The sequence below is a fragment of the Caretta caretta genome, chromosome 1 (genome assembly GCF_965140235.1).
Source record: "Caretta caretta isolate rCarCar2 chromosome 1, rCarCar1.hap1, whole genome shotgun sequence".
NCBI classification, from domain to species: domain Eukaryota; kingdom Metazoa; phylum Chordata; order Testudines; family Cheloniidae; genus Caretta; species Caretta caretta.
Window position 1 is genome coordinate 324,632,093 of NC_134206.1, and position 22,732 is coordinate 324,654,824.

General features: G+C 45.0%; 1 protein-coding gene across 8 annotated transcripts in view; it reads right to left on the bottom strand.

Moving 5' to 3' along the window:
• The window catches only part of CPNE8 (copine 8), a 290,234-nt gene that overhangs the window by 260,367 nt on the left and 7,135 nt on the right, over positions 1–22,732 (bottom strand). For all 8 annotated transcript variants that reach the window (XR_007354651.2, XR_007354650.2, XR_007354652.2 and 5 more), the window contains exon 2: positions 7,910–7,950. Coding sequence is in view for 5 of the 8 variants with exons in the window: in XM_048836289.2 (XP_048692246.1) it covers positions 7,910–7,950 (41 nt within the window). In the remaining 3 variants the exon portion in view is untranslated. The remainder of the gene's footprint in view (positions 1–7,909; positions 7,951–22,732) is intronic.

A 22,732-nucleotide genomic window follows, 5' to 3' on the forward strand; every position in this document is an offset into this window, starting at 1 on the left:
CTTACAGGGAAGTAGAGTCAACCAAAGGGGGTGGGTTTTCATCAAGGAGAAACAAACAGAACTGTCACACCGTAGCCTGGCCAGTCATGAAACCCGTTTTCAAAGCTTCTCTGATGCGCAGAGCGCCCAGCTGTGCTCTTCTGATCGCCCTAGGGTCTGGCTGTGTATAATCAACCGCTAGGCAATTTGCCTCAACCTCCCACCCTGCCATAAACGTCTCCCCCTTACTCACACAGACATTGTGGAGCACACAGCAAGCAGCAATAACAGTGGGAATATTGGTTTTGCTGAGGTCTAACCTAATCAGTAAACTGCGCCAGAGAGCTTTTAAAAAGTCCAAAGGCACATTCTACACCATTCTGCACTTGCTCAGCCTGTAGTTGAACAACTCCTTATTACTGTCCAGGGTGCCTGTGTATGGCTTCATGAGCCATGGCATTAAGGGGTAGGCTGGGTCCCCAAGGATAACTATAGGCATTTCAACATCCCCATCGGTAATTTTCTGGTCTGGGAAGTAAGTTCCTTCCTGCAGCTGTTCAAACAGACCAGAGTTCCTGAAGATGCGAGCGTCATGCACCTTTCCCAGCCATCCCATGTTGATGAAACGTCCCTTGTGATCCACCAGTGCTTGCAGCACCATTGAAAAGTACCCTTTGAGGTTTACATACTGGCTGCCAAAGTGATCCGGTCCCAAGATAGATGGAACGCATATCCCTATCGACCCACCAGTTAGGGAACCCCACTGCAGAAAAGCCATCCACTATGACCTGCACATTTCCCAGAGTCACTACCTTTAATAGCAGCAGCTCAGTGACTGCGTTGGCTACTTGGATCACAGCAGCCCCCACAGTAGATTTACCCACTCCAAATTGATTCCTGACTGATCGGTAGCTGTCTGGCGTTACAAGCTTCCACAGGGCCACTTGCTTCTCAGCTGTGAGGGCCGCACTCATCTTGGTATTCTTTCGCTTCAGGGCAGGGAAAGCAAGTCACAAAGTTCCATGAAAGTGCCCTTATGCATGCGAAAGTTTCGCAGCCACTGGGAATCATCCCAGACCTGCAACACTATGCGGTCCCACCACTCTGTGCTTATTTCCCTGCTATCTGTCTCTGGTATGGGAGCCACGTTTGTTTGAGCCACGTGCGAGCAATAAGAATGACCCGGGTTTTGTCCTGCCTGATCTTGTGAATGATCTGGCTCAGTAGTGGGATCGGCGGAAATGCATACAATAATGGCACTTCCTATTTTACAAGAAGAGCATCGCCCAGGGAGTGGTGTCCCAACCCAGCTCAGGAGCAGTATTGTGGGCACTTAGCATTCTGAGCTGTTGAGAACAGATCTATAATAGTAAACCCCCATAGTCTGAATATGGCTGTGAGAGTTCCGGGATCCATCTCCCACTGGTGGGTTTGTGAGAAGTCCCTGCTTCATTGGTCTGCTGTTATGTTCTGACATCCCAGCAGATAGGATGCCAAAACGTCTATGTTAGTGATGCACCAATTCCAGAGGTGTATTGCCTCTGCACACAAGGGGCATGATCAAGCTCCCCCTTGGCGATTTATATAGAACATAAATGCTATATTTTCCATAAGGATCTTGATGGTCTTGTTCTGGATTAAAGGGAGAAAGTGCTCGTAAGCGTTTCAGACTGCCCTTAGCTCCAGTAAGCAGGTTAGAGTCTGCCGGGGACCAGTGGCCCTGGATCGTATTGTCATGTAAATGTGCCCCCCATCCCATGATGGAAGCATCCGTCATGATTGCTATAGTCGGAGCTTTTTGTTGAAAGGAGATCTGCGCAGAAGTTCTGTGGTTTACCCTGTGGGGCATCGTGAGACATCTGTTGAGAGAATGTCTGTGAGGTATATATACAGGCCTGGCTTCGAACTGTAAGCTTCTCGTGTGGAGCCTGGAATATTTTGCGACAAACGTTGTCACAGCCATGTGCCCCAAGAGTTGTAAACACGTTCTGGAGGACGTTTGTGGGCGGTCCATCACTGTTGCAATTAGATTGGCTAAGGTGAGGAAGCATTGTTGGGGTAAGCTCGCTGTTGCTGTGAGACAGGCAAGGTAGGCTCCTATGAATTCCAGCTGTTGGACAGGAACCATGGTGGACTTCTGCACATTTATCTGTAACCTACGGTCCACGAACAGGGTTATCGTGGTCTGTGTGGCATTTATCACTGCCTGCTGCCTTGGTGCCCTGAGCAGGCAGTCATCTAAGTATGGAAAAATTATCATCCTGGCTGCGGAAGTGAGCTGCAACAGCAGCAAGAAACTTGGGAAAAACCTTCGGGGCGGTTGATAGGCTGAAGGGTAGCACTCTGTATTGGAAATGCTGATTCCCTAGGTTGAATCTCAGGAACCTTCTGTACATCGGGTGAATGGTAACATGGAGGTCGAGGGCTGAGAGCCAATCTCTAATGCCAGAATTATTGTGGCTAGAATCACCATTTTGAAACATTGTGTTCTCACGAATTTGTTGAGTTTTTGTTAATCCAGGATGGGTCTCTACCCTCCAGTCTTTTTCAGAGTAAGAAAGTAATGGGAATAAAACCCTCTCCCCGTGTGTTGAGTTGGTACGGGTTCCACAGCACCTAATTGTACGAGGTGGTTTACTTCCTGTTGTAACAGGTGCTCGTGAGAGGGGTCCCTAAAGAGGGATGGGGAAGGGGGGTGGGTAGGTGGAATAGAAATAAAGAGGATGGAGTAACCCTGCTGGATAATTTCCACATCCCATTTGTCTGTAGTGATGTTGTTCCAGATTTTGTAATATAGTGACAGACTGTCTCCAAAATGGGCTGGAGACGGGATATGGTTCCGGAATCAAAGAGTGTGGAGGTCTCGTGCCCTTGACCACATCTTCAAAAAATGATTGTCTGGAGGTGGATGGTTGAGACATGGAAGGCTTCTCTCAGTTTTGCTGGCGTCTTGTCTCCGTTTACATTGTTGGTCATACCGTCTTTGGGGCTGGGAGTATGGGACAGCCCAGAATCTCTGGTTGTAAAACCTGCCTTGTTTCTTTTTGTTTGCAGGTACATAGATGTCCAGGGTTTTTAAGGTCACCCAGGAGTCATTTAAGGTGTGTAAGGACACATTGGTGTTTTCTGCAAACAATTTTTGCCCCTCAAAGAGTAAGTCTTCGACAGTGGCTTGAACCTTCTTCAGGAACCTGGAGAGATGGAGCCAGGATGCCCGGCACATTACCACTGATATAGCAGTGGTCTGTGCTGCTGTGTCTGCAGAGTCGAGAGAGGCCTGCAGGGCTGTTCTGGCAGTGAGAGCACCTTCAGAAATGTTTGCTTTCTGCAGTTCTTTTCTGTCATCTGGCAGACTTTCAATAAAAGCTGACGTCTTGGAGAACAGATTATGTGTATATTTTGCCAACAAGGCTGAAAAGTTAGCTATGCGGAACTTCAGCATAGCTGAGGACTAGGGGTCATTCTAGACTGGTGGTGTTTTCCCCCTTTGATTAACCACCTCTGCCACCAGCGAGGGAGGAGCTGTGGTGGGAGTCTGCCAAATTATTTTTGCAGGGTCCATTATGGAGTCATTAATAGGCAGTGTTATCTCTGCTGTTGGGGATGCCCGAAGTATATCTGTGAGCCTGTGTTAGGTTTCTGGTAGCTCTGGTTAAGGAAATGTCCAGAGATTCTGCTACCCTTTTGAATAGGGTCCTGGAAATCATCCCCCAAAGTGCAGGGTGGTGGCATTACCATTTCGTCCGGTGATAAAGACAAAAATGTGGGTGAGTGGCAGGGTATCACCTTCAGGTTTGTCCTCAGGCTTCTCGAGCTCTTCATCCTGCATCTGAGGGTGCTGGGACAGTTGGTGAAGGGGACCGTGTTGTTCTGGACCTTGTTGGGTTGGGGGGGGGGGGGGGGGGGCTGAGGTTCTGGGCCGTATATATGGCCCAAGGATCCCAGTACGGCCAATTGGGTGGGAAGGTCATAGGAGGCGTACCCATGGTTGAGCTTGCCAGCCTTGTATGCCTGCAGATATTTGGTGCTGAGAGTGTCCTGATTTAGGGAAGGAGTGGCGAGGGATATATAGCCCTGCGTCATCCTCTTCTTCCTCATCGCTGGAGAGGGGAGGGGCTGACCCACTGGGAGTGGACACCAGGCTTGGTCCTGGTCTAGCTGGGATACCATTGGTACCAAATAGGGGAGCCCTAGACATTGAAGCAACTATCGGGTCCGCCTGTCTCATGAGTTGCTGTGGAACCATAGGACTGGTGCCAGGGGAGGCAGCATGCACTGACTAGGAATCAGGGTCAGAGCTGTCTGTGCCGATGACTTGCTGTGTTGTTTAGGTACAACAGGTGCCACCACTGCCCTGCTCGGTGCTGAGGTTTTCTTCAGCTCCATCAGTGCTGAGCTGGGACGTTTGGCTTTAGTGTGCATACCTCCATGAGAGCTTGCCGGCATATGGTCTTTAGCTCCTTGGGAAGTCTTTGTGCCAGACGTTCCTGTTGCCTCATGGTCTGGCGCTCTCGGTGCAGTCAGTACCAGAGCAGATTTTTCACTCAGTGATCACTTTCTTTTAGGCGAATCTCATTGTAGGGATGAGTGAGACCACTTTTTGGTAGCCTTTTGGGGAGCAGGCTCCTTAGGAGCCGTTTTTGAAGTAGAGTCCGTCAGACGCTGCCGCTGGCGACCATTGGCCAGGAGGCATCCTGGACTCAGGGTAGGAGGTTGGTCTGAGGGATTTCTCCATCATTAGGAGTTTCAACTGTAGATCCCTGGCCTTCCTTGTCCTAGCAATCACTTTGCAGTGTGGCACTTTTGAGCAATGTGTGTCACACCGAGGCAGTGGACACACTGAGTGGCCATCTGAGACTGGTATCGGAAGTCTGCAAGTCAAGCAGTGTTTAGATCCAGGAGAGCTGGGCATGCCAGAAAGGGTACTTGCTTTGGAGAAAGAAGAGGAATAAGCCTGTTCTTGTTTCTCTCGTTGTCTTTCAAAGCCAGGGACCTGCTGAAGAGGTAGGGTGAAAGGGAAGGGGAAAGGTATAAATTTTTTTTAATAAAGAAAAACTACGTAAAATATAAAATATAGGCTATAAAGAACTAAACGATAGGCTAACAATACCAGGAAAAACAGAAAACTATTGAGCTATCTAAGGTAAGAAAGGCGCTGCTGTCACTCTGACTCAAGGCAAACGCGGAAGAGAAGAAACTGGGGGACTATTGGCTGTGCACAGTAGACAACCACTCTGAACAGTGCGAGATGGCTGATGCGCGGGCGTGGCCAACCAGGCACTGCTACTACAAATCTCCGATTACAAACGCAGCATGCCAAGACACCTAAAGTGGAGCACCCACAGGGACATGCCTCGAAGAAGCAGCATTAGTACCATTATACAAGGCACTGGTGAGACCTCATCTGGAATACTGCATGCAATTCTCATCTCCCACTTTTACGAAAGATGAATTCAAACTAGAGCAGATGCAGAGAAGGGCTACTCGGATGATCCGAGGAATGGAAAACCTACTTTATGAGAGGAGACAAACAGCTTGGCTTGTTTAGCCTAAGCTAAAGAAGGCTGAGGGGAAATAGGATGGCTCTTTATAAATATATCAGAGGGATAAATACCAGGGAGGAAGGGGAGTTATTTAAGTTAAGCATCAACGTGGACACAAAAACAAATGGACATAAACTGGCCATCAACAAATTTAGGCTCGAAATTAGGCAAAGGTTTCTAACCATCACAGGAGTGAATTTCTGGAACAGCCTTCCAACGAAGCAGTGGCGGCAAAAAACCTAACTGAGTTCAAGACTGCACTTGATAAGTTTATGGAGCGGATGGTATGATGGGACTGCCTACAATAGCAGGTGGCCCATCAACGACTGCTTTTAGCAAATATTCCCAAACGGCTAGAGATGGGATACCAGATGAAGAGGGCTCTGAGTTACTACAAAGAATTCTTTCCCAGGCGTCTGCCTGGTGAGTCTTGCCCACATGCTCAGGGTCTAAGTGATCACCATATTTAGGGACGAGAAGGAATTTTTCCCTGGGTCAGGTTGGCAGAGACCCTGCAGCATGGGGCATAGATCACTTTCAGAGTTAAACTAGTGTAAATGGTGAATTCTATGGAACTTGAAGTCTTTAAACCATGATTTGAGGACTTCAGTAACTCAGCCAGATGTTAGGGGTAAAGGAGTGGGTGGGTGAAGTTCTGTGGTCTGCAATGTGCATCAGCATTTCTCAAACGTGGCCGCATGCGGCCATCAGGGGCTTTTCTTGACGCCACAGCCTCCTGGGCAGTGACTGGGGGGAGGAGGGGTCAGCAAGGAGAGGTTGCGTCCTGCCCCCTTCTTGAGCCACAAACATTAGAGGAGCAGACAGCCGGTGTGAGTTTCCCACCTTCCCGAGGGCGGTGGAGCTCAGGCTTCCGGCTTCAGCCCTGGTGTGGCAGGCGGCAGGTTCTGGTCACGTGTCGGCAGGCTCTGGGCTCCGGGCTTTGGCTGCACAGCTGCAGTCTCCTCCCTCAGGCCACTGGGCTTCAGGCTCACACACACACACACATACCCCTTGTCGCCTCTGGTTCCTGCTGCCGCCTCAGTCCCTCACCCCATCATCCTTGGCCCCCACTGCCTCCCATCTCCCCATCCAAGGCTTAATTTGTCCCCCAGCTTTCCAGGGCTGAGTAAGTCTGCTGTGAAAAGAGATATTTGCATGTTTGTTAATATCGCTTTTCACTGCCTCTCAGCTAGCTAACAAGTCTCTGCTGTGAAAAGTGATATTAAATATTCAAATATCACTTATCACAGAAGTGGACTTACTAGCCAGCAAGTCTAAAAAAAACAAACAACAAACAACAAACAACAAACAACAAGAAGACAAGAACATGCAAAGCATCTTGTGTTTCTATTCTGTTTGGGTCCAGTAAATAGAGACAACTGTATGTTATTACTGAGTCTGCAAAAACACCCCTACATAAATAAATTACTATGACTGGACATGTATATGCACGACTGTATTTGTTTTTCCTGAAGTATTTTAGGAAAAATTGTCAAAGCAGCCACCAGCAAGAGTTGGTGGCCGCACACTGAGGCCACCAAAAAATTTGTTGTGAGAACCCCAGGACTAGATGATCATAATGGTCCCTTCAGACCTTACAGTCTATGTGTAGAAGGTATCCATGCTGGACCAAAGCCAGGAATTTCATGCCAAGGGCAATCCTGCCAAGATCATGTTCAGCAACATGGTTCTCTGCACAGCTGCATTCTTACATTAATCGAGGAGTAGTCTATGATCTTTCACATCTGCTCTTGGAGGGCTTACAATCAAGATGTGACATTGCCCAGTGACCCAAGGCATATTAATATATCAACACAAAAGTAAATGGCATTTATTTCTCATCTTTTGGCTCTAGATTTAAGATTAATTCTATTCATTAGGAGCATTAGCAGAAAGAGGAGATTTTAAAAAGGTTTCTACATAGTTTGCCTAGCAGCCTGGAAAAATGTGAAAAGTACAATAGACTGTTTTTTAAAAAAAAAAAAAACAGGAAGTTCTGCATTTATTAATTCCCAGAAAAAAAAAATTAACCTTAAATCTTCTTCAAATGGACTAGATAGCTCAAGAAACTGTAATGGGATACAGAACCTTTAAATTCTATGTCACTCATCGAAAATGTGGTTCACATCAGTAGTAACGAAAATTTATCAGCTAATGACTATTCAGTAGCCTATGTGAAATGAGTTCAGTAGTCTCAGTGCACTTCCTAGCATACAACTGTCTACATAACAAAAACCATTGTTACAATTACACTATGTTAAGTCTCTGCTGAGGGGACAAGAACTGAATTGATTTAGAGGCTGAATTCCCCTTGAGGTTTACCTGACATCTTTACACTGCAGTTTATCCAGTCCAACAAATAAATATAATAAAAGATTTTTACTTACTTGGATCAGATTTTGAAAATGTGTCTCTGTCCAAAAGGTTTCTGTTAAAGAAAGACAGATAAATGACACTGCTACTAAAACAGAGAAAGACGATCTCAAAGAAAACAACGATAATTTCTTTCTGATTGAAAGCCTCTACAATGCATACATTATTAAAAACAGTTTATTTAAGGAACATAAGGGGACACAGTTGGCTCTCCTCCATCTCTTATGCATATCAGAATTACTCAGAGCTAGTATTCTGCCAATCTCAAAACGTTACACTTTTCAGTTTGTCACACAATTCTGGTGCATATAAACTGTAGATTGTAGACTCAACTACCACAAAGGGTGAAGAAGCAAAACACTCTATCATTAAAAATATATTTTTAAATGTAATATCCCACAGGAACTGAAATAACTTTAAGCTGTCATGGTAATTTGCGAGTTTATTATTTCAGCTTTAAGCTAAAAGTAACACCCCCCCCCCCCCAAGATTTAGAACAAATCTTTCAAGTTGGGTAGATCTCTACCTAAACCAAGCTTCTAGGCTCAACCTAATCTTTCCAGGCTAAAACAGTCTTTTGGCCCTGGATCCCTCTAGTAAAGTGTTCTGTGTCCAAGCTCTCATTATTTGATTACACTTGGTATCTTACCTACAAATGTAGTAATTGCGTAACTATACAGTTCACTATTGTTAAACTATCATTAATGCAAACTAGGAAACTTAGTTTGTACCCACAGCATCCACTTGGGGAGTTAGAGAGCAGTACTTTGGTGCACACTGCTTTTCACATCCCGTAGTCCCAGCTGTGGGGTAGTGTAGAAATAGCATGGGTAAAGAGGAAGTGGTCAATCTTAATACTGCTCTACTGTTTCTTTCAGTTTAAATAATTACATAGTTCTTCCAGTGTTGTATTTTGCTGAAGTAACCAGTAAAAATTCAAATGGATTTTTTATTTTTGAGTAACAGTGGTCCTCTTTCCTTTCTCTTATCCTAAACTCTCTCCAGTATTAGGCTTTGTGATGACATTTGGTCATTCTTAATTTATTTCATTAGGATTAAAATGAACACTATCCACATATGTACACTCAGATAGTAATTTCAGACATAATTACCATACTGAATCAGATGAGTGGCCCATCGAAGTCTAATACCCTATATTTGACAATGTCCAATACCAGCTGCTTCGGAAAAAGTTACAAGAAACTCTGTAATAACAATTACGGGGCAATCTGCCCCCTAGGGAAAATTTCCTCCTAACTAACAGTTATACATGTCAAGACAAACTATATGAAAATGGCATTAAGGTTGGGAGTACATACCAATAAATAAAGTAAAATACATTACAGGTGTTTCAATTATCCCAAAAATCAAGTGTTATAAATCCCAAAAATTCACAATTAAATATAGAAGAAATCCAAACATGTTGGGGTATGGAAATCCTTAATCAGGATACCAAACCACCTTAGTGTACTAAGTGTACACCTTAGTGTACTTACTAACATTCGGGGGGGGGGGGGGGGGGGGTTTGGTTGGCTAGCTCCCAGTACTAAAAGGGGAAGGGTCTATGGGAAATCAGGACCCTGAGACTGATAGTCCCCAGGAACAATGGGGAGAGGCCAATGCTCCAAGTCAGCCTGAATGACAGGGCGAGCAGGCTAATCAGGGAGTCAGGAGGCCAGGGAGGTCCCATCTTCCGTGTGAGCTGGATTTGCCTGGGTCAGACAGATTGGGGCTGAGCTAAGGAGAAAGCAGGGGCCCAAGCTAAGCTGGGGAGCAGAGCTGTGCCAGATCCAGAGGGCCCAGAAAAGCAACCCAGAGAGAGCAGACCCTATCCTGGGAGCAGAGCTGCAGCCCCAAAGCCAGAGGCACAGCCCAGAGAGAGCAGACTTGCCCTGGGAGGAAAGCTGCAGCAACCAGAGCCAGAGGGGCCAGAAAAGCAGGCCAGGGAGCTGGAGGCAGAGCAGCAGCGCAGAGACAGAGTGGTGGAGCTGGGACTGAAGCAGTCTGGAGCTGGGTGCGGTGAGCAGCTGGAGAGAGAGAGGAGGACCCTGGGCAGCAGGCCCAGCACAGGGAGACGCCTCAGCCAAGAGGCTCTGCAGGCCAGGCTTAGATCGTAACGCCGACAGGGCGGGGGCAACACTGGGCAGAAGGTTCCTACCACTTAGGGCCTGAGAGCGTGTGGCCACCACCAGAGCAAGTGTCCAACCCACAGCATCCCTCCAGCAAAGCCAGGGCCTAAGAAGAAGGCCTGGGACTTACAAGGAACAGACTGTGAACCGCCCTGACATTCCAGAGACACTATTTGTGATGTTCCCTGCCACAGAGAGGGTTGATGTGTTTCCTTTAACCTTTCCCATTTTTCCTTATTCTTTTTAAATTAATTGATTAAATAACTTGCATTTGCTTTAACTTGTATGTAATGGTCAGAGAAGTGAGTCAGCAGTGTGCCCTTGTTGCCAAGAAGGCCAATGGCATTTTGGGATGTATAAGTAGGGGCATAGCGAGCAGATAAAGGGATGTGATCGTCCCCCTCTATTCGACATTGGTGAGGCCTCATCTGGAGTACTGTGTCCAGTTTTGGGCCCCACACTACAAGAAGGATGTGGATAAATTGGAGAGAGTCCAGCGAAGGGCAACAAAAATCATTAGGGGTCTAGAGCACATGACTTATGAGGAGAGGCTGAGGGAACTGGGATTGTTTAGTCTGCAGAAGAGAAGAATGAGGGGGGATTTGATAGCTGCTTTCAACTACCTGAGAGGTGGTTCCAGGGAGGATGGTTCTAGATTATTCTCAGTGGTAGAAGAGGACAGGGCAAGGAGTAATGGTCTCAAGTTGCAGTGGGGGAGGTTTAGGTTGGATAGTGAAAAAGTTTTTCCTACTAAGAGGGTGGTAAAACACTGGAATGGGTTACCTAGGGAGGTGGTAGAATCTCCTTCCTTAGAAGTTTTTAAGGTCAGGCTTGACAAAGCCCTGGCTGGGATGATTTAATTGGGGATTGGTCCTGCTTTGAGCAGGGGATTGGACTAGATGACCTCCTGAGGTCCCTTCCAACCCTGATATTCTATGATTCTAAGTGCCCAGTGCAGACAGAGTACCCTGGAGTGGGGACACCCTAGCCCCTGTCCTAGGTAACCACAGCAGGGTTGGGGGGGCGAGGGGGTCGAGCCCTCCAGGAATTCTGGGCCCAGCCTTGTTGGGGTTACGAGGACTCTGCCAAACAGGAGAGTGGAAGGGGAGTCCTCAAGGGCAGGGAGACCACTGGGTAAAGGAAGTAGGAGAGAGGACTCAGATCCTTTCTCTAGCCCACTTCACTGGGGTAGTGCAGAAGCCAGGAAAGTTCCCCACAATAGCAGAACTATTCCCCACTTACATTAGCTCTCCACTGTAGCAATTGTGTGCAATAGCTTTATGATTATGGAATTTTAGGTTTGTGGTCAACAATTAAACTAATTATTTAAGACATATTTGATCTTCTTTCATGTTGCTATAGGGCAGAGTTAAGGTCATCTGTTTCTATGCCATTCATTATTTTCTACATTTTTACAATGTCTCCTCTTTTCATCTCAATTTTCTCAACTCATCTCTATGCCGCTTCTATTTCTAGTGCGTATCTTTTATAGAAATTGAGTGACCAGAACTGAACACAGTATTCTAGGTGAGGTTACATAACTGATTTAATAAATTAAAAATCACATTTCCATAGTATTCCCTATTCCATTAAGTACATAGTCTAACATTTACTTGACTACTGTTGCACAGTGAGCAAAAGGTCTTTATCAAACTGTCCGTAAAAATGCAAGTCTTTTTTGTAACTTTGTTTAAAACCAGTAAGGTGTAAGTATTCATAAAGTCTAATGCCAGAAAGGACTGCTGTGATCATCTAGTCTGACCTTCTGCATAACACAGGCCACAGAACTTCCCAAAACCAATGCCTGTTTGAACTAGGCAGAGCATATCTTTTAGGCAAACATCCTATCTTGATTTAAAAATTCCTAGTGATGAAAAATACTGGCCTCCTCTTTACCTCCCACCCCAAATTTTGGGTCATCTGCAAAATTTATTTAGTTATGATTTTTTGTTTTCTTCCAAGTCATTGATAAAAATAGTTAAAGGTCATAGGGCCAAGAACTAATCGATGTGAGACCGCAGTAGACATACCCTCACTCAACAACAATTCCCCTTTTACAATTAAATTTTGAAACCTGTCAGTTATGCGGTTTTTAATCAGTTTAACGTATGCCATGTTAATGTTATATCGTTCTAATTTCTTAATCAAAATGTCATGCAGGATCAAGTCATATGGCCTACAGAAGTCTAAATCTATTAATCTTTATCAACCAAACTTGATATCTTTTTTTGATAAGATATCAAGTTAGACAGGATCTATTTTTACATAAGCTCATGTTGATTGGCATTAATTACATTACCCTCCTTTAATTCTTTATCAGGCATTCCATTATTTTGCCTAGGATCACTGTCATGGAAACAGACCCATAATTACCCAAGTCATCTCATTTACCCTTTTTAAATACTTGGCACAACATTAACTTTCTTTTACTCTTCTGGAACCTCCCTAGTGTTCCAAGAGTTATCAGGAAGGGCGGAGGGGGGGAAGAAACATTAACAGTGAAGCAAGCTTCTCAGCCAACTCCTGGATGCAAGGTACCTGGACCTGTTGATATTAAATGTCTAACTTTAGTACCTGCTATTCAACATCTTCCGGAACTGTTATTGGAATGGAAAGCATTTCTTCATCATCAATCATCATCTGATAGGACTACATCATCTGTTTCTCCTCTTCCCCCACCACAAAACAAAAATATTTATTGAACACTTCTGCCTTTTCATTATTGACTATTCCACAATTTCCATCTAGTAATGGACCAACAAAAAATTCTTCCCAATATAATTTACAAACCCCTTCTTATCGTCCTTTACTCTGTTGGCTATAGATTGATTAGGTTTACCCGACTGGCCCACACAGACAAAAACAGGTGGAGCATCACATCTTCAACTGGTATGGAGATCACCCCGGGGCTTAAGGATGAGACAGGTGCCCAGAGACCCGAGTCAGGCAGCAATGCACAAATCTAGAGGCAGAAGCTTAGGCACCTAGGGAACTTTTACAGCAGAAATCTAGCCGCAGAGTGAATTTAAGTGCCTAAAGAGTTATGCGGCAGCTTAGCAGGGGTTTTTATGGATCACAGCAGCACCTAACTCTTTGTTTTCCATCTCAGGATACTTGAACCAGGTTGCTTTTGGAAGTGGCATCAGTATGCAGAAACCAAAAAACACATTTCTTTAAGCCAGGGCATTATAGAGAAGAGATCTGATGATGTTGAAGAAATGATTGTAGAAGAAGCCAGCATCATATTGATAGAATCTAATTTCTTTTTGGTCTCCCTCTTTTGATCTCCACAGAGCCTCTTTTTTCTGAGAGCTCAGGAGGAAGTGGAGATACACAGGGCCATTTAAGCAGATAGTCTTTTTTGTGTCGCCATTGCATGTACTAACAGAAGAAAATTCCAGCACCTTTATAGGTACTTTTTGATCTTTGGGTCCTCTGGAGAGCCCGTCTCATCAAATGGGATCAAAATCTCTCATCTTTGACTGAGCCTGACTAAGGACAAGAAAGAGGAGTCAATCTTCAGGTCAGAAGAGAATCTGATGGCCTTAACCCAGCATAATCTCATATAGAGATACTTTAATGATTGACTTCTTTTCAGGCTTGGAGCATACAGAGAAATGTGCGGGGGTGAAATCTACAGATTTCTCAAAAGATCTGCCTTTCCTATGGCTCATCTTGAGGGGGATCCTGAACAGGAGGTTAAGTTGCTTGCTCAGGCAGCTCGAGAGAAATTAATTAATCCAATGAAGACCTCTATGCCTTTATTAGGGAATAACTGACCTGAATCTTCTTTCAGAGTATTTAAGAGGGAGGAAAGTTCTCCTTCATCAATTGAGGACTAGAACAAATACTTGTTTAATCTAGACAACCCTCAAAAGAAAAGGTCTCTTTGTTTTGCAAGTTGGGAAGTAGTATCATGTTTATGGCCCAGTGATGAAAGTCCTGAAAGGAAGAAGAAGAGAACCATCCACACTGGCTGGAGTAGGATACAGGGTCAGGAGGTCAGAGGAGGGAGGGAGAGCCCATCACCCAGAACGTCTACATGGTTTGGATGTATGAGGTGCCAGCTTAAGAAAGAGTGAGGCGGGTTAAAGACATCCGAATAAGTTTCTTGTTCTATTTAAAGAGTAGTAACAATAAAGCAGAAAGAACTAGCCTAATTATTCCATACATAAAATAGTTCTTAGTGAATGAAATTATTAGCTTTACTGTAGTGTAACCTCAGTCAAACCAATAAAAAACCTCTTACTTCCCTAAATTGTGCAGCTATTATAATCATACTACATTTAGCCTAAAACTTGAAGATACTGTACCACACTTGATTAAATCAGACCAGTATTCACTAATCCAGTCAGCTGCTGTAGCTAAGTATAAAATAAAAATCACTGATCCCTATGTTGTTTTATGTGGTTTAATTTATACAATTTATACATTAGGGTAATTTATACATTATGCATGGACTGATTAAAAAACTGACCTAGATTATAAAGGTAACATTTGTTTTAGGTTTCAGAGTAACAGCCATGTTAGTCTGTATTCGCAAAAAGAAAAGGAGTACTTGTGGCACCTTAGAGACTAACCAATTTATTTGAGCATATTTTATTTTAGCCTGCTCATATTTGAGGTTTTTTTCTTTCTAATTTCAAATTTTAGAGTAATGAGAAACAATACATACTAACTTCATCTCTGAAGAATACAAAATTTTCCTCCTGTAACCTCACACGCAACTTAAAATCCACTCACACATAGCAAGTGAGAGCCCTCATCTCCTGCAGAATCTCAGATTTCATTAAATATTACTTATCAGCTTAATATGGTGGTGCCATTTTCCCCATTGTCAATTTTCAGACTAGACACTTTAATACTCTCTTTCCTCACTAAACACGGGTCAACAGGGGAAGAATCCTTCCCTTGTGTTTTGACAGAGGACTTCCTGAGCATGACCCAGAAAATTATGTCTAAGGGCCTCCTTGTTATTTGGGTAGTATCAGACTCAGCCCTTGAGTTCTATGGCCTGTATTATACAGAAGGTCAGACTAGAACAGGGATTGGCAATCTTTGGCCCCTGGCAGGCCAGGAAGGTTTGTTTACCTGCAGCGTCCGCAGGTTTGGTCAATCGTAGCTTCCATTGGCTGTGGTTCGCCGTTCCAGGCCAATGGGGGCTGTGGGAAGGGCGGCCAGCACATGCCTCAGCCCACACTGCTTCCTGTAGCCCCTATTGGCCTGGGACGGCGAACCATGACCAGTGGGAACTGCAATCGGCCAAACCTGCGGATGCTGCAGGTACACAAACCATCCCAGCCCGCCAGCAGCTTTCCCTGGCGGACCGCATGCCAATGGTTGCAGATCCCTGGACTAGAAAATCACAATGGTCCTTTCTGATCTTGGGCTCTATGAAAGAGGGCAACTGTAGAATGATTCAGAATACTTTCCCATCAGAAAAGGTAGTTGTGACATCCCCCAGGGCAGGAGTTCTCAACCTTTGTTTTTTGGACCCCTCTTCCCCCACATGCTATAAAAACTCCATGGCCCCCTGTGCCACAATAACTGGTTTTCTACATATAAAAGCCAGGGCTGGCATTAGAGTGTAGCAAGCAGGGCAATTGCCGGGGGACATGCCAGAGGGCCCCCCCCCCACAAAGCTACATTGCTTAGGCTTTGGCTTCAGCCCCGGGTGGTAGGGCTCAGGACCCTGGACTTCAACCTCATGGGCTGGGACTTCAGCTTCGTGCCCTGAGCCCCAATGAGTCTAATGTTGGCCTTGCTTGGCGGCGCCCCTGAAACCTTCTCACAACCCCCCTCCCCAGGGGACCCCAGACCCCTGGTTGAGAACCACTGCCCAAGGGTACAGTGTGGACTTTTGAAAAGCTGTGCCCCTTAATTCTTAATTAAAGGCCAGGTGTAACGATGCTAGTTCTGGTGGGACCCAACTGAGACTGCCAATTCAGGATAAATTGCTTCAAGCAGGGCAGTTACAGCCCAAGGCTGGGGTTTCTATGCACACCAAGGCAAACAGAGAAGACTTTGGTTTTACCCCACTGGCTAACCACAAGTCACACAAGCAATTCCCTTAGACACTCCAGTTTCCCAGGATCACCAGTGGTGCCCCTCGTTATGGGGACAAATGGTTATGAAAACCAATACCCCAGTAAAAGAAAAAAAGGTTCTCTCGATCCCAAAGGACCAAGCCCCAGACCTAGGTCAATATACAAATCAGATCTTAAAAATCATGCTGTTGCCAATCCTTTAGAATCTAAAATCTAAAGGTTTGTTCATAAAAAGAGAGAAATATAGATGAGAGCTAGAATTGGTTAAATGGAATCAATGACACACAGTAATGGCAAAGTTCTTGGTTCAGGCTTGCAGCAGTTACAGAATAAACTGCAGGTTCAAATCAAGTCTCTGGAGTACATCCACAGCTGGGATGGGTCATCAGTCCTTTGTTCAAAGCTTCAGTGTAGCAAAGTTCCTCCAGAGGTAAGAAGCAGGACTGAAGACAAGATGAAGAAGCTGCAGCAGCTTTTTATATCCTCTTGCCATGTGGTCTCTTTCTTTCTTTGTCCCAAAGACAAGCTGTCCATCACATGGCCTGGAAAAACCTCAAAGTTCTGTCCATAGGCAGGTCCCTGCATACCTTGCTGAATCCCAAGGTGTGTCTGCCTTCTCTGAATGGGTCAGTTGTATAGCTGATGGTCCTTAATGGGCCATCCAGCAGGCTAGGCAAAGCTGACACCAACTTGTCTGGGGTGGAACCCAGAAGCATAGCATAAGTTTGAAATACTTATATCTTTAAATACAAAAATGATACATGCAAACAGATAGCATAATCATAAGCAGCAAACCATAACCTCATCTTAGACACCTCATTTGACCCCCTTTATACAAGATTTGGTGCCACTACAGGACTTTGGTTGCAAAATGTTCTATATGGTCCCAGTTCAAGTCAATAACGTCATACCAGGATTTCCTCTTACACGGCTCTGCTGATGGAAAAACAGCCTCTCCAGGCCATGCTCACACAGCCATTAGCATATAAAGGCACACCCAGCGAAATTACATGAATGCTCTCTCAGCCACTCATGAACTAATTCAGGGGAACACCTCCATATCCTTGTCATAGCACTGCACCCCCGAAGCATGTGCCTTGTATAGTCCAGTTCCCTCACCGTGTAGTGCAAGCTCATTAATTAGTTCATCATTCAATCAAAGAGTAAAGAATATGTAACAGCCTTTGTTAACCTGAATAGAGATTCCCCAAACACTTCAATCAAAACATACTAGTTTAGATAATCTAGTTCTGTTCTTTTATCTAAAGATAGCTTTTAAGTGATAAGTGATACAGGCATAAAAGGTCAGAATTGACTAAAAAAAGAAATAAAATGATAAAAATTCCAATCTAATTCTGAAGCTTCACCAAGCTAACTAAAATGTGAAGCAAGCAACTTTCTCACCCAACCAGATGCTGCAGACAGTTCACAATTCATCCTAACTAGAAAACCTTCCAGTTAGGACCATCCCTTCCCACAGTTCAATACTGCTACTCTTTGCCCTCCAAACAATCTTACTTCCAGGTGTTGAGATGAGGGAGGAGCGAGGTAATTTGTGTGTTGGGGTATAAAAAGGAAAAAAAACACAGCTCCTCATGCTGAAAAATCCTTGCTGTGTCAAGTGGTTAGACAGTTCCATTGCCTATGTGCCCTGCAATCAGTCCTTCATATGAACTGCAAATTCTTGCTTGCACCTTCTGTGTACATACAGTTGACAAGTCAAGGCCTTTATTACTTCTGAGGTGCTAGTCTGTGGGCTTTTCCCAGACTCACAATATGTTTCATTAACAAACCTATAGCAAAATCTCATAACTCCATATACAGTGTTGAGGCACAAGTTTTAACAGGACAACAATGTTAAGCAAATTATGACTTTTCAAATGATACCTCACAAGGCATCTCCTGTAAAAAGTCAGAAAGCAATCTAGTTAGATATGCATTCGATTCTGTTTTGTTTAAATGGCTGATAAAATAAGTTGTGCTGAATGGAATGGATATTCCTGTTTTTTGTGTCTTTTTGTAACTTAAGGTTTTGCCTAGAGGGATTCTCTATGTTTTGAATCTGATTACCCTGTAAGGTATTTACCATCCTGATTTCACAGGGGTGATTCTTTTCCTTTTTCTTTAATTAAAATTCTTCTTTTAAGAACCTGATAGATTTTTCATTGTTCTTAAGATCCAAGGTGTGTGTTCACCTATGCAAATTAGTAGATTTTTATCAAGCCTTCCCCAGGAAAGGGGGTGTAGGGCTTGGGGGAGAAAGACGTTTCCAAGTGGGCTCTTTCTCTGTTATATTTGTTAAACGCTTGGTGGTGGCAGCAATAAAGTCCAGGGACAAAAGGTAAAATAGTTTGTACCTTGGGGAAGTTTTAACCTAAGCTGGTAAAAATAAGCTTAGGGGGTTTTTCATGCAGGTCCCTACATCTGTACCCCAGAGTTCAGAGTGGGGAAGGAACCTTGACAGCTGGTGAGGGGGGTTGTTAGTGGGTTAGAGATAATTGTAATCATAAATCCAAAGTTTCTATTCAGTCCAGGATTTTTAAAATTATGAATTTAAGCTCCCAGGCTTGTCTTTTGAAAGTGATATGTGGGTTACCTTTTGAGGATGAGGACTAAAAGGTCAGACATAGTGATCACTTTGTAAAAAGTGTTCACGCAAGTGAGGAATAGGTGCTGGTGAGGGCACACACGCTGAAGGGAGCTCACGGTGCTAGAATGGATATTGGTGGCAGTAGCAAGGTGAGGGATTCAATCTCAGTATAAGACACAGGAGATTCCCATTTTGAGCCAGTGATAGAACACAGCACTGAGGCTCAACAGCAAAATCCCATCTTGGGTCCTATATCAAAGGATCACAGCACAGTGGTTGGTTTCAGAACCCTCAGTGGGCCCACTGGAGTATCAAGCTGTAGGCACTGAGAAGCTAGATGAGCATGGAACCTCAAATCTCTCTCCACACCTTCACTCCCTGTGGTGGAAGGGAAAGTCATATGCTGGGTTACTGTGTAAGTCCCGCCCGCACAAAAGGTCACTGCACATGGGCATTAGTGTCCAGTATGACTGCCAGGCAGAAGGCCCATGACAGAGAGGTGCCAGCTGGCAAAGAGTTTACTATTTTGGGTCAGCAACTCGTATCAGGTCTGACAATCTCACTACACCTAACATATTGCTTTCATGGTATTTTTACACAAATAGTGTACTACTTGTTGGGATCCAAACCTTTTGTTTGTTATAGCAAATGAACAATCAAAATGAACGATGAACTGCTGGAGTAAGTTAACTTTTGTCACCTTGGACAAAGGTGCTAGCTAAATTAATTAATAAAATAATATTACATGCCTCCAGTATTCTGTGTTAATTCATTGAAGAATACAAAATAACACAAATCTCAAACTGAAATGGAACAGTCAAATATAAAAATTTAGAAGTGTAAATTTTCAGTTTTGTTTCAATTAAAATAAAATTCCAAACATTGATTTAAATCTCAGTTCTAAACAAAAAAAAAAAAAAAAAAAAATTCAATTAATTTTGCCAGTTTCTATGGCAATACTATTACCATGCCACCTTACTTCTGCAGCTGCTGCTCTCTGGCCACCCAGCTCTAAAGGCAGCATCCCAGCAGCAGCAGTGCAGAAGTAAAGGTGGCATGGTATTGTCCTGCTGCAGGGCTCTATCCCCTACTATTTCCCCCCCCACATATTTCCGCCTCATTTTTCCATCCCCTCAGCTTTGCGCCTTGAGTGGCTGCCCACTCGCCCTGCCCTGGTTATGGCTTTGAGTACTGTACTGTAGTTGGGATGCAGGGACCAGGGTTGTTATAGCCGAAGTTTCATAATAATGAAAGACGTTACAGCAATGATGCACTGTATTGTAAGGTATCAAATGAAAGCCGGTGACACACTGGTCACCGTAATCACTGAGATGCATGTATGGATGGTGTGTGAGGAGTTGTGTATTCCTACTAAAAATATGCTTTAAAACTATGTAACCTGGCAGAGTTGACTGACAGGTTCTCTGCTAGACCGGATGATTTAAAGATTTTTTTTTTAAATGTCATTTAAATTTAAATTTTTTCTTTTTAAAAAACCTGTTTAAAATGAAATCTGACTGTAATATAAAATATGTTAATGTCTTAAAACATTTACATATAAATTTGTTGAATCCATGAGCCTCTACCAAAAACTGAGTTAAGGGCTGCTTTTCTTTCTAATCTGTTTAAGAAATAGGGGAGGGGGAGAACCTAACTTTTGAGGTCAAGCTTTATAAATATGGCACAATAGGTCATGTACTGTATTAAAGCTTTGATCCTGGGGAGACCCAAGGCCCGTTCTATTGGGTACAGGAGTTCTATTTAGCTGTAACTCAACATGTTTTAATGGCTATATCAACAGAGAAGAAAATCACCTTTCTTTAGAAAAAAACTGAAGTACAAATGGGAAAACTGACTAAAAATCAATGATTTAAATAGAGCAGAGGTCCCCCAAGTGTGGGGCAGGCCCCCTAGGAGGGTGTGGAGGAACGTCCGGGGGGGGGGGCATAGTGGGGCCTAGGCCAGCCTCACAGGAGCAGGGAGGGAGCACCAGCCAGCCCCTCCCTGCCCTCAGCTCCCAGCCCTGTCCCCAGCCTCTGCACAGCTCCAATCCCAGTCCCGTGCTAGCCTCCAGCCTCAGCGCCGTTCCCAGCCCAAGGCCGGGGCAGGGGACAAAGCCAGGAGCAGTGCCGGACCTGGCCATGGGCCTGGCTGCCAGTCCCCACAGCGGCTCGGCTGCAGCTCCACTCCCGCCCCCACCCCCAGTCTCGGCCCCTGGCCGCAGCCCCACTTCACCCCCAGCTGCTACCCCAGCCTCAACCCCCTTACACCGGTCCGCATCCTTCCCTCTCCCGCAAACCATGGCCCTGCTCCTTGCCCCAGCTTGGGGGGCGGGGGGGGGGGGGAAGAAACATGACAGGATAAGGTAGGGGCATAACCCTCAAAAGTTTGGGGACCGCTGAAATAGAGGCTTTCCACTTCGTGATCTGAATCATGGATTTAAAATCAATCCACCCTGTTTTCTGCCAGACAAAGCACCTATCTATTCACCTATCCCTGACTCTTATGTAAATTAAGTATAGTAAACAAAACACAATGGGAACTACATCTGCATTCTAAGTGTAACCCTTCTGCCCCTCGGAGTTGGCAGCAACAAGGGCCGGGTTCAATATCTAGGGGATCCATTCCAATAACACAATGCAAACCAGCTCGAGCCCCCACCCAGTGACCTGGGACAAATATATACCACCCCCGCTGGGTGCCTCCAAGAGGCAATACTTCCCCTCTCGCAAGCACATAGTCTGAGTGTAGCAAAAAGCCTTTTAATAACAGAGAGAAACAATGTGGTATTATGTTGGGGAAACACCACTAACAGGATTCATAACACAACCCATGAGCAAAAAACCCACCCCAAGCAAATTGGGGCATGCCCTTTCCCTTTGGTTCTTGAGTCCAGCAACCCCAAATCACCCAAAGTCCCAAAAGTCCAATGACCCAAAAGTCTCTGTCCCTGGTCAGGACAGCCCCAGAGTTCAAAAGTTTATCTACAGAGCTTTACCTCCCAACCTGGGCGGAGATGGGGGCGGAGGTAAGAGGCACCTTACATGATCTGAAGCAGACTGCCCCACAGCTCCAAAGGCCTTCGCTCCGCTCTGCCAGCCGCCCCACAAACTGCTTCGCTCAGCTCCGCTCTGCAGCCCACACGCAGCTCCCGCCATCCCACAAACTGCTCCACCAGCCGATCCACGAACTGCTCCGCATCCCACCAGCAGCTCCCGCCATCCTATAAACTGCTCTACCAGCCTGTCCACAAGGCACTCCAGCCATCCCGCAAACTGCTCCACAATATATCTTCAGGCTCCCCCACTACTTAACACAACGCTCAGTGATATCAGCTCTTAGTCAGTTCAGCTCTTTGGTGAATTCAGCTTGTAGTAGGGGAGCCTCAGTGCTGGTGCACTATTAGCCCAAAGTGAGCTCAGCAGCCTGTAACTAGACTTCTAATGAATTAGCTCTGATATTCCACAGTGGAGAGAAGAGGAAGTGCAATTAGCATGTAAGGCCCTCACCAAGGGGCCCATGCCACCAAGTATTAATACTTGTCCCCAGCCTCTCTCCATTCATAGAGTTTTGGAACCCATGACCCTTGCCTAGCGAGTGTTCCTTAGTTGATGGTGAGTCCCTCCATCATAACAAAAGGCCAAGTACAGTTCCAAGCACAGTTCCCATAATCAGGGTAATAATTTATTCTTCCTGCCCCAATAACAGAAACACTGGGGATCCCACAGCAGCCAAAGTGACCGTTTGGGCAGCTATGGCCTCATTCTAGGCGGGGTGGGTGTGCCTATGCAAATGAGATCCGCCCCTGAAGTTCTTTTCCACAACTTGCCACACCTCACCACCAGATGTCAGGGTGGAGCTCATCCTGACACTGCTTACCTCAGTCAACATAAGAATGTTAAATTAACATGGAAAGATGCTGGAAACTGAACCACAGGGCATTGTCCTGTCCCTGAGGTGCAAAGACAATCAACCCTGGGGTATAGTAGGAAGGCAAAAGGATCCCTGTTTTATCCTGCATCTGGGGACTACTGAACAGTGCAATTACAGTCATGAAAATGGGATCTCAAC